Genomic DNA, 12724 nt, shown 5'->3' on the forward strand with positions numbered 1-12724 from the left:
TATAAACACTGAAATAATATTAATCTGAGTATGCCTTGCGTTTGAAAAATATCATAGAGAACCATTACGTCACATAAGTGTTTTGATAAGTTTGGCTACATACTCTAAATTTAAAAACCGCGTGCGAAGCCGCTGGTTACAGCTAGTAATAATACAAGTTGAATTATTGATCTTATTTCAACAGCCTGCAATTTTTATTGAATAAAACACATTATGAAATATAGTTTGCGAAATTATGTTCTTATATAAATATCTTTAAAATTATAAACATATTGACCTCAGCTTGGGCTTAAATTCCCATACGGGGATGTACCCCCCAATGTGGGCATTTGATAGTTATTGCATAAAAAAGCAGTTAAGATAACCTTATCACACTCTGCAAAGTTTGTAAATTTATGTTTCCATACATTTTCCATATCGTGCTTATAATGCATATAAAGCGGAAAGTTAAAACTTAACTTCCTTGATTTTTGTCACAAGAATTATGTGGTTAATTCATAAAATGTATAGTGAATTTTTGAACAATTCTTTAACGAAGATGTTATATTTTAACAAAAAAAGTACACATACCATTACATAAAATAATTAAAGCAATTTAATTTAATGTGCTGCTGTCTGCATTAAAAGAGAGTGGCACAAATAGATTTTAGTGCATCAACACAACCAAATTTTAATGTTCTCCCTATAACAGACTTGTTTGTCCGTAAACCATATTATTGTGGCATTAAATTACGTAGAACAATAAATGCTATCAGCAATGACAGATTGGCTATTCTAACGAAGCAAGAAAGCATACAAATATACGTTTTATAATTCGTTAAAAAAATTTCTGAGATAATACCGAGTTGCAAGAGTTGTTTTTACTTATCGGCCACATCAGACAATACAGTTGGGCATAACCTAGGCGTTGTGACTTTTTTTAACATAATTATGAAACACATACATATTTAAAAGACAAACCTTTAACAATGCATTACAAGTAGAATCGTGGATCTAATAAAGATATTAAAACACAACTGCTTTAATTTTTCAACAATATTTTATTCACTCTTATAAAAATATATATTTGTATTCACATTAGTAACACAGTACAAAAATAATTTTCAGAAATGCCATAACTTAGTTTCTTCAATGGTCCTTATAATTTGAGATCAAATTAGGATTCGAGTACAAAAATAGAAAGTATTTTCTAAAACGAAAATACAATTTTTATTTTGGAATGTTACACATTTGACATTACATTTTATTTCTAAAAGAGAGCAAGTCTGTTTTTAATAAAGAACAACAATAAAAAAATATTTTTCAAACAAGATTGTTCTTTCTTCTTCTATTTTATTCCTCTAATTCACATATGTACATGAAAATTTCCATGTCAAACCGAAATACCACTTTGTACTTGAAAATTAAATCATACATAATAAACACAAATAAGTACATTCACTGTTAAATGTCCAATAATAAATCAAATATATAGGAATCTCTCAGGACTAGCCTGATTGGAGGACAAAATCGAAACTTATTTTAACGGCTGACATTATACAAACAATTAATAAATACGAATACTAAGAAGGCGCTTTTCTTCGATGCTGCAGATTAAAAAAGGGGCGTAACGAGAAGGAAAAATACATATAATGAATCCCATCCAAAGTGTAAAATTAAACAATAAAATGGAGATTCGTCTATGGGGTTTAATAGTCATGTACAACTAATTTAATTTCCATTAAAAATCATGTTTGTTTCTCATCATACTAAACGATATTGATACAAGACTTTTATTACTAAACAAAAATCGAAAAAATAGTTTTTTAACAGCTTTTGTACAACAAACATAATATTTTTAAGGTCGAGTACTAATAATAGTGGAGTCAGAACATAATAAATAAATTAACTAACAGTAATAGTCAAAGGGGACTTTCAAAGGGGAGTGGCGTGGATCTTGAATGTATCTTTCCTTCTGTGAAATTAATAATATTCTGTATATTTTATACCTTCTATGCACTACAATATTCCTTTAGCTCCTAGTAATTATTTCTGTTTCAAAAGTTATAGGATTACACCAATGAATACCAAATTACTTTCGTTGATTGCGTTACTGATTAAATACGTATTACCAATCTATGAAGGTTCCACAACAACAATTTACCATTTGCTTACTGGTATTTTATTTTTAAGAGTGCTCCACTTGGGTATTTTATGTAAGTGCTCAGCGCCTTCTTAAGTATCTGTTATATTATTTTTTAATGCAGAAAATAGGTTTCAGAACCCAACAAGTTGTTTGTATATTCTTGAATTCGAACCTCAAACTGGTGCAAAATTACATAAGAAACAGAAAATGGAAGAAAAGCATAAAATAAATATCAACAAAATGGATGAACAATAAATAATTTAGGTTTTACTGACTAACTGTACAATATTTACAGAGATGCCTTAAACTAGTGACTATTTAATTAATGACTTAGTAACGTTCACAACCACGGATCGACCACATTGAGAGATCACAGACGTGAGGTCGAGGAGGTCGACCTCAGTAGGCGACCTCAGCACCCCACGGCCGGTACGGCTTCATCTGCGAAGACACGGGTGAGTTGCCCTGGTGGAAGTTCTGGTTGTTGTGGGGGTTGTGGTGATAAGGGTGGTGATTGTGGGTGGTCTGGTGGTACGGCTGGTGGTACCCGGAGGTCACGGTGGTGAGGGGTGTCAGCGTGGAGCTGGAGGGTGGCGGGGCGGTAGAGGCCGGCGGCGTGGACTCGCAGGAGGCAGAGGTCTCAAAGGAGGAGTTGCCCGAGGAGCCAGAGGTGTCCAGGGGGTTGTAGGACTGCTGGGCGGCGGGGGCGGAGCCCGGGTACCATGGGGTGGGCGCCTGCTTGCTGGCTAACTCTCGTTGCGCTGCGAAACACTGCAGGTGCGACATGAGCCGAAGCCTGAGAGGATCCTGGATGTCCAGGCCCTCCACGGTGACAAGGTACCTCGCCACCTCCGCCGCACACTCCCGGAACCCAATGTTGTGGTAGTCCATCGCGAACTTGGATGGATCATACGCTAGTGCGTCCAACCCTGCAACAAACACATTTCATCAGTTAAATTTCATTAAAAACACGTTATTGAGAATTTGGTAAAAAGCAAAGTACCTAATAATTTTGCTGGGTAGGATAATCAAAATTGTACATCTGAGGAGAAAAGGAGGTCTCATCTTTGGGATGTAAAATTATTTACGTAGTTACAGTATATTTGTGAGTGATTAAAAATCCAGGCGTACTTTATTTTGCATTAGTATATGTATATAAATATATGAATTTGTATATACATCTACAGTATTAATATAACTATATGTATATAGTTATCTAACCTAACGGTCGTTAGTATCCCACTGTAGCTTGTGCTGGTGTGATATGTGATTGTCATCCTCGTACTCGTGATTTGTGCTCAGGACTTGTACTTGTGCAGTGTCAACGCCTGGACTGGACTCCAAGCAGCTTTTGGATATGTTTGAACCCTTTTCGTTCCATTATCTACTTCTTTTTGGTCTATTTTTGTGTTTATTAGTACCTCCCCCACCTGACGAAGAGAATATGTTCCAATCCTCGAAATGTTTTTTATACCTTTTATAACCTATAACGATGGAAAATGTCCGAAATCCTGTAGTCCTTTATTCACCGTCTTGTGAAATAAAAAGGATTTATTCATTACTAACCTTAAAATTTCTACAAATGATACAAGAGAAGACTAAGTAGTTATAAGAAACCTCAAATTTAAATCACCATTTTTCAGACTTGTCAATCTGTGTGTGAAATTCAAAGTTGGCAATATTGATGGCTGTTTGCTATACATTCAAGATCGAAAAATCTTAACTTCCGAATATCGTAATCTGTATAAATACGCACACTAGAAGAATTAAATAGGTCATGACTAATGTGTGTGGCCCATTGAAATCAAGATCGGGGATCTACATGGCTATTAGACTTCATTAGAATGGGGCGGAACTGATCAGCTGTTCACTATCGACCGCTAGTCCGCTACGTTGTTTGTGTACAGAGAACAGCTGATAGAGATGCAGGTGGCGGTATCTGGCGTGGGAACGGCGGACTCACTTTACCGCCACGCTGCGTCGCACGCCACTCCTTCAACCTACGTACTACTTGTGTTAGCTTCTCTCTTCCAGCTATTTTTATTCAATTGGAAATTAGCATTTGGCGATTTGGCGATATTTTAGGTTTTAAATCAAATTTTAAAAAATGTGACAGCTATTTGGGTCAACCTTTGAGTCCTGAGATCATGTAATAGATCATTTATTGCCGTCATAAAATATAATCTGCCTTCTTTTTTACTTCCGTTTAACCTTCAAATGGCTTTTCATTTTTCCACCAAACAGTCGGAAAACGCTGCATAAGCATATTCAAGTTCAAATTTTCTTTATTGCAGTAGACAATCTTTTACAATTGTATTGTAAGGGTCAGCAATATAATATAACACTTGTTCTAATACAATTTGTATAATATTTTTGCATTAAGTTTAAAACATCAATTTCGACCAATTATGTTAAAATTAATTAAAAATATTTCGACAATAATGTAATTAATAAGCACATTAGGTGTTTAAAAAATCTAAAGTATAAAATAATAAAAACAGCATATGTGAAAAAATTAAGTATTAAAATATGTATTCCAATAACGATTTTAGCGAAAAAAGTATTAAATCCAGAGATAGAAATACATGTAATTAGAAACATTTAGGTATTGATTTTGACCGATGGTACCTCGAATTGTTGAAGCAAGTGCTACAATATAATATTTTAGAAATCTATATCCCTAATAAGGTACCTTTATTCGGTGTTATTTTTACTTGAGTAACCTACGTGAAGGGAATAGCTAGCGTATATCGAAAATTCGGGGATTTAAGTCGATGAGAAATTAAGACGCAACTAAAGCATGTGGGTTTATTGCAAAAATAAACCTTGTTCGATTTCTGATTGTTTCCCATGCCTTACATGAGTTGAGGGGGGGGAGAGGGGGGAGTCAACACTGCTCTGATAATAACTACCCACCCCACAACGATAACACGAGAGCGACTGGGGTGCAGGGTTCCCACGGGTGCTACCCCCTCCCCACGTGACCGACTCCTGTTTTGCCTATTTAATTGCAGCCACCATTCATTACATTATAGCCTATTATATTACGCCGACACACGCGATTCGTTGGAAACTAAAAATTACTGCGGGAAACCCATTTTATAAATTTACAAATTGATTTGGATGGGTGTCGACAATTTTAATCAACGTTAACACGAATTTGCTTGCAGAAATTAGTTGATTATTAATTTTTCTTAATTAACGGTGAGAGCATAGGTTTTATTCTTTTCCTGGTTAGGATATATTTTCACACAATATCGGCAAACATGCAAAAATTATTAATTAGAATTAATATCAATAAAAAATTTTATGTAGGTATATAGGTTTACTTTATTTATTTTTTACTTTATTTTCTGTTATTTTAAGATTCTTTGGTTGCATTGTTTATATAAACATGGGGAAAGTTTTTAACAGATTTTTTATCGTTTTATTCTCTTTGACATGCGGTTAGATTGATGCACGTCCTGCCAAATCTTGTAATCAGTTCAGTTTTGGTGGTAATCGCTATCCGTTTTTTATTACTACTGTCCTGGTTATGGACTTTCTACAGTTGAAGATGAAACATAATTCTAATTATCCAATTTTTTCCTTGCCAAAGGTAGGGAAAACGAAGCAAATAAGGGGATTCATTATTCGAAAAGAAAAATCTGAAGATATCTTGAAGTAATTTGTGTTCTTTATAATGAAATGCGACAAAATAGATGGTTGGAAATGGATACGAGAGTGCAATAAGTGAGATTCAAAATGTTTTTCGAAATTCGATACGGTGAGCGTTTCCCACGCCACAGCGCGGCGAGGACCGTCTCGGCGTTGTTGTAACCCGTGAACGTTGCAAGTCATCTTGCTGGAGTGGACGTTACTAGAAAAGTGAAGCTATAACGATCTATCTGTAGCACAAATCTGTTGGGTTTACATTTTCGAGAAATGTTTATTTTGCATTTTTAGAAATTAAAAGAGCTATAAATTTTAATTTTGGAGCTGTACAAAATGTACTGCGTATTAATAAGATCCTTTGAGGAAGGCCAAGATCAGACATTTCTTTATAAAATGACTAAAGAAGTCCTCCCGATTTCCCAAGTAAGTATTGATGTCTATTTATTTATTTTTACAAATTCAGACTGTTTTTAAATTGTTTAGTACTTGAATATGAGTCCTTTGAAGATTGTTTTTGACGATGGAAGGATTATGAAGGATTTTTTTCGGACAATTCCCATTGTTCAGTGATACAAAAATTCAGTACCGTAACACTACGTTTCGAGATCTGCAATCTGATCTCTTCTTCATGTGTTAGGTTAGTTATTTACCTGAAGAAGAGATCAGATTGCAGATCTCGATACGTAGTTAATATGAGTGTTTTAAATAAATCTTGATAAAGGCTCTGGGAAATTAAGGGATATCATTTAAATTTAGGAAGTAGCTAGAGAGTACCGGAATAGAATGTATCAGCCTAGATATGTTTAAATGATTTGAATAGACAAAAGGAGGCAGGAGGTATCGTACACTAGCGCGTTCACATAACTTACTCTGTTCTCCAAGTGATATTTAGTAGAATATGCAATACTTCTGATCTTTCAACAAGATCTGAGTTTCTGTCCAAAATCCATCACCTGGCTGAGAAATTCCCAACACGATTCTCCTAAGCATACAATAAAATATTAAGTGTTTAATGGTCTCCAATACTGCATAGTGTACACCTACGATCTTCAAAGGTGAGCCCTATAGTGTCAAAGTGTTTCATGAAATGACCTTCTGCACTGTGCGAAAGCTTCGACTCAATTTTCTTTATTCAATCCTGTATGGATTCGGACAACACCCAATTCAAAATATACAAAGGTACCGAAAGGAATGCCATGTCTCAGAGTACTGTGGTCAGACTTCATTGCCTGCCTACAATGCTGGATGATGAGGCGCAGATATGTTGACTAATTGACAGGGTCACATGACCGGATCCGGGCCTCGGAGAGGGTCAGTTGGCCGGATGCGAGGAGCAGGTAGCGGTAGCCGGTGGCGAGGGTGGGAAAGGAAGACCGACAGCCGTCATATGGCTTGGCGGGCGCGAATAGTGGTGGCAACAGGTGCTCGCTACCTCCCGCTCTCTCTCCCACGCGCTTCCCACAGCCGTCCTTGAGATGAGCAACTCACGCATAAACAATTCTTTGGAAACAAACAATATTTATAAATTCATTTATAATCATGGAAATTACCCGGTGGGGGGGGGGTGTAAATTATTTGATTCCAATATATATATATATAAACAATTCTTTTGAAACAAACAATTTTTATAAACTTATTTACAATCATGGAAAATACCCGGGGGGGGGGGTTAATTATTTGAGGCCAATATATATATATATATAAAACAATTCTTTGGAAACAAACAATATTTATAAATTCATTTAAAATCGTGGAAAATACCCGGGGAGTAAATTATTTGATGTCAATCTATGTATTCTTATAGGAACTTTACATGATATGGTTTAAGGGACAGTATCATACTATGCATGATGTTGCGTCATATGGGAGCATAAATCTCCGAAAAGTTTAGGGTCAATTAAGAGGAACTTTACTTTTTTGAGTTAATACTGAACAAGTAGAAAATTATCTATATTTTCAACATTTTATGGTGAATCTTTAGACGTTTTGACCAGTATCTCCCTTTCTCCAGAAATAACATTAAGTTTGCTACTGAATAACGTAGGGACTCACCCTTGGCGTGAAGCATCTTGAGGTGGTCTACTGTCATCTGCAAGATCTCGGCCTTCTCCAGCTTGGCGGAACCCTGCTTCTCGAAGGCTGTGGGGACGAGACGTCGCAGCTCCGAGAGGCTGGTGTTGATGCGGTCTCTCCTCCGCTTCTCGATAATACCGCGCCGCTTCTTGCGACTCAGCATCTGGCAGCTGTCGGTGTCTCCGGGCGACGAGCATCTACACACAACAGTCGTCAGCGTCATGAGCCAGAGTCATTTTGGACATCAGATTATTCATTTGTTTTCCATACCAATAATAAATCTAGGGGATCGATTATCAGTTTGTTATACTAGATTTCAAAAATTCACGGATTTATTGAAATTATGTTAGTTTATTTTCATGCGTAATGGTGAAAACAATTTTATATTCCTCTTCAATTCAAAAATAAAATACCTAAACCTAACGCGGGGTTTACACTATGTAGCAAAACCTGGTAAATGTTACATCTAGCACAAGTTATATAGCATTTGCTACAAGTAGAAGACCTCAGTTTTAAAAGTGCTATACCATATTCTGCCACATTTAGCTAAACTGTTGCTATCCATTCAGAGTCGGTAAAGATCAAAGAAACCCGTGCTACATCTAGCTTTTGATATTGGAAACAGGGTCGCTATATCTAGCATGTAGCAAAAGTCACTGATCTAAAATGTTATATAATTTGCTATGTGGAACATATAGCAGGATTAAAAAGAAGGCTACTGTGTTACAATTAATATAACATTGCTACAATTTAGCAAATCCTATGTACAGTAAATGGTTTTGCCACATAGTGAAAACCCGTCTTTAGCATTAATTTAAATTTATATTTTGTCGTTGTAGTTTTAGAAAACTTCATTGCTAAATGTGAATTTACAAAACTTTATCGGCTTTTTAGATTGAAATACTGCACACTCTTCCCTTGGTCTTCAAACACGTTAGACATTTTAAGTGTAAACTTTTCGACCAATTATACTTTTTTACTAGATAGATCAGAAATAGATCTTTAAACTGAATTAAATGTTTTTCAGTAGTGATTTGACTATATGAAATAGTATACATAAGTAATGTATAACCACGGCGAGATCAAGTTACGGTCAAACTGTCATGACAAGACTGGACGTCTGCGTAGTGCACATTATACGCTTTAATTTGCGTAGTTGCCTATCGAGCTATAAATAATTATATGACTTGACAACAATGAATGTACCCTCTATACTGTATCCATAACAAAAGGTAGGAAACTGAAAACTAATTAAAATTCGTTAGTTGGTTGATGGTAATAATGAGAATACAAAATAGGAACTAAAATCTCTCGACGTAGCCTGTGAGGTCCAAGGGCCCCTCAAAATTTTTATTTTTTTTTAATAACTATTTTAGAAACGATTTTTTTAAATAACTATTTTAGAAAACGATTATTATTATTTAAATAATTCAGTATTACTGCAATGCACTGCTGAAAGGTCGTTCTAAAAACACGGGTCAAGAACTTAAGGAACAAAATGGACCTAACTCTCTGTCCGTTACGGGAAAATATCAGTTGTCTGACACTCCTCCCACATTGTTACTGGCTACCTTAAAAAATATCAGTACTTACTAGGCGATAGGTCCTATCCTTAGTCAACATGTAGATTTCGTCGACATATCTTCCAGTCCGTATACAAACATCAATATTTTGGTAAGTGTAAAGAAACAAGACATGTACTTACTGGTCCTTGGAAGACTCCTCGGAGAAGACATCGTCTCCGTCGTCACTCTCACTCATGGCTCTCTTGGCGGGGGGGCCTCTGGGGGGCGGGGGAGCCCAGGGGGGCGCGTAGCCCCAGTGTACGGGTGCGGGGGGCTCCGGCACCGGGGGCTGCTCCACTGCCCCACCTCGCGGCACTACCACTCTCCACATTCTGTTCAACAAGTAGCCGCGTGTTCGAACGCCGGTCTACGACTGACTGACGGGCGACTGCCGTGTGCCCCGGCGTACTGCCCGGGGTGGGGGGTAGCCACGCGCCGCCCGTGGGAACACAATACTCTCCCCCTATTGGTCTACGGTCGCCATTGTCGCAGTCGCGTGTAGTTTCCACTTTCCTCGCCTTTCTGTGATCTCGATCGCCCCTGACGGCCGCCTAGATCAATACTTACGGACGGAGACTTGCGTCTTGCACACGCCTGCCCAGCGCCATCACGACCTCCTGACCTCCTGCCGGTCACGTGTTGATAGGAATGTTGGCAGGCGCTTCAAATATTTGGTCTATCACTGTTTACTTAATATTGAGTAGATGTTCCACATACCCTACATGTAAATCATATATTTTGGCACATTTCAATGATAAATTCCATTTAATTTCCAAATAATAATAATATAAGAAAATAGGATTTTCCCAGATATTTGTCATCGTTCAGTGGAACAAAAAATCAGTAACACTACGTTTCGAGATCTGCAATCTGATCTCTTCTTCAGTCAAATAACTAACCTAACACATAATTACAAACTAGGTTAAAATAACCACTTAATAAAATACTAAACACAACACTAATTATTAAAACAGAACTACAGAATACAGGTCACAATACGTCTACATTCGTTGACCAACCATATTGTTATAGGCCTAAGTAAAATACAATGCAAGCAAGGCTTAAAGATTTAATACCGTGTTTGTTTACTAATTAATCATACAAGAATCCTTCTATGTACACTGTCCTTAAAAATAAGAAACTTCTAATTAGTTTATATGAACATATTTATAGCATCTAATTTTCAAAGGAATTTTATTGAATACATACTGTGCTAAGCAATTATAAGACTTTTTTAAAAACAGTACTTATTGGTCTAGGTACATTAACGTTTCCGGCATTTCTTAGTTTAGATTTATATTCATTGGTGTAATTGCAGCCCTGGCTTTTAATACCTTGTAGGCGTACAAGTGTCTGAGTGGAAGAATTTTATAGCAATCGAAAAGAGGAAAAGATGGTTCATACCTAGGCTTGTTTGCTCGAATGTCGCAAATACCTCTTCTGAGTTGTGACAAGAGTTTTCAAATTTGAATAATACGTCCCCCCAGCATATAATACCATATTCCAACCTACTATGCACTAACGAAAAATATAAAGTTCTCAAAGCATTAGGCCTACTGTCACAAAAATGTCCGGCCAATTTTTGCTGGACAGTAACATGTAATCGACAGTTGGTATACAACGCATATAATGGAATAAATGAGAATATGTATATTTTTCCAGTGTTTTTAGTGTGACCTATCAAACACGTACGGAACAATTAACAAAGTTTGCTGTTCCAAAAATTATTGTACCTGAGATTTATTGATTTGACACCAATTTAAACTTAAAATTTGAGGTATAAAGTGGGAAACACAACCATATCAGGCAACATTTAAAGAAAAAACTGTAAATACGGCGTTCTTCAAGATTCATCCTTCGGTCTTATTTTATTTTTAGTTTTTGTAATGATTCCTAATGTGGTTTTTATTTCACCTTAGATCAATTGAGGTGTGAGTATGGCCCATAAATGGTATAAAGCCTATTTACAAAATCGAACAGCTCGTTATACTACCATACATTGCCAAACATCTATGTACAGTAAAAAACATCAAATTTCAGAATTTTTATAAATAAAACACAACGTCCCACAGGGTTATTTAATTGAAATTGTACTATTTTGATTATAATAATATCGCTTCTGCAGAGCATTAAATTCATTTGGTGTAACCATTTCCTTCATGACACTTGACTATAATTTTTTTTATTTTTTTAAGAAGATCCCTGACGGAGCCGGGTCCTGGTGACCTTCCTTACAAGCTGAACATCTCACTTCAAACGTCTACCACATTAAAATATACACTTATATCATACCTGGGAAGCAATTTTTACTGTTTGGGTAGTATTCACCATGTATTAGAGCGAATGAAAAATATTTATGTGTTTTTTTTTATTGTGATAGCCAAAAGTGTAAAGTAAAACACTTTTTCCTGATTAAAATTTAAGCTTTCTCCAATTTACCTGCTCATTATTTAAAGAATAATTTCTTATACAGTATTTGTTGTACGTCTCTTAAATTAATAACCACTAAAATTGAGATTTCTAAGGTAATAATTAAAGGCGTAATTAATTTTTTGTATTCAAGTTTTTTGTCAATATGACGGCGATGAGATTGCATTCGTGAAAATTCTCGCAAGCCATCTTGATATTCTGGATTACAAATTGGCTGAGCGTTAGCAAAGCCTATCATTCTAGGGGTTAACATAAATCTCATTTCTGTCTGTCTATCTCCACGATATTTTGAAAACGAACTTGATTTTGCATAGTAATAATAATAATACTCTTTATTGCATCAACAATAGTTACAATTGCATTGCATGCTTCATAAAATTGAATTTAAGTTGAAACTTAAATTGAAACTTCAAGCTTTCATTTCTATATGAGTAATGTCGAGATCAATGATGGTACATATAACTCAACGCAGTTTGGCTGAGCGGTAGAGAACAGTTTTACATTTTTCTTATGGGTAACCATGATGGCAATGAAAAATACTTAGAATAAATAAAATTAGTAAACAAATTGAATACAATTATATGACATTTAAATATGTGACACAATAACACATGTAGCCTAACTATCCGTAATATATCTCGAGAAATATTGCCTCTGTAGACTTTAAAGTCTGCATGAAACCATATTTTTACACAGACAAGAATGAGTTTGTTCTATGATGGTGCATGTTCATCCATGAGATTTGTGTGTTTTATTGAAGCCCATCACATATAGAATGCTGACACGGTTCCACTTATGTCTGCTGAGAGATGTAAATTTTCTTATCAGTATGACTTTCTGTCAGTATCTCTGTTTGCATGACATTTCAAGAATGCAT

The 12724-nt window shown here is 35.9% G+C and overlaps 1 protein-coding gene across 1 annotated transcript; it reads right to left on the reverse strand.

Moving 5' to 3' along the window:
- Positions 1 to 1045: 1045 nt before the first annotated feature.
- On the reverse strand, positions 1046 to 9864 carry LOC124363802 (hairy/enhancer-of-split related with YRPW motif protein). The gene is made up of 3 exons (XM_046819065.1): positions 9558 to 9864; positions 7832 to 8049; positions 1046 to 3054 (listed from the first exon to the last, which is right to left on the reverse strand). The coding sequence occupies exons 1-3, from the start codon at positions 9746 to 9748 to the stop codon at positions 2525 to 2527; spliced, it is 939 nt and encodes a 312-aa protein (XP_046675021.1). The 5' UTR covers positions 9749 to 9864; the 3' UTR covers positions 1046 to 2524.
- Between the last annotated feature and the right edge of the window lie 2860 nt (positions 9865 to 12724).

The sequence above is a fragment of the Homalodisca vitripennis genome, chromosome 5, assembly GCF_021130785.1.
Source record: "Homalodisca vitripennis isolate AUS2020 chromosome 5, UT_GWSS_2.1, whole genome shotgun sequence".
In the NCBI taxonomy this organism is placed as follows: domain Eukaryota; kingdom Metazoa; phylum Arthropoda; class Insecta; order Hemiptera; family Cicadellidae; genus Homalodisca; species Homalodisca vitripennis.

What these genes read in the sequence shown, in the direction of transcription:
- LOC124363802 (XM_046819065.1), bottom strand. Translation starts at nt 9,748, where the DNA reads ATGTGGAGAGTGGTAGTGCCGCGAGGTGGGGCAGTGGAGCAGCCCCCG. An exon ending in GAGGAGTCTTCCAAGGACCA is followed by an intron (nt 8,050 to 9,557) that starts GTAAGTACATGT and finishes TGTTGTGTGTAG; the next exon opens with ATGCTCGTCGCCCGGAGACA. An exon ending in CAAGATGCTTCACGCCAAGG is followed by an intron (nt 3,055 to 7,831) that starts GTGAGTCCCTAC and finishes TGTTTGTTGCAG; the next exon opens with GGTTGGACGCACTAGCGTAT.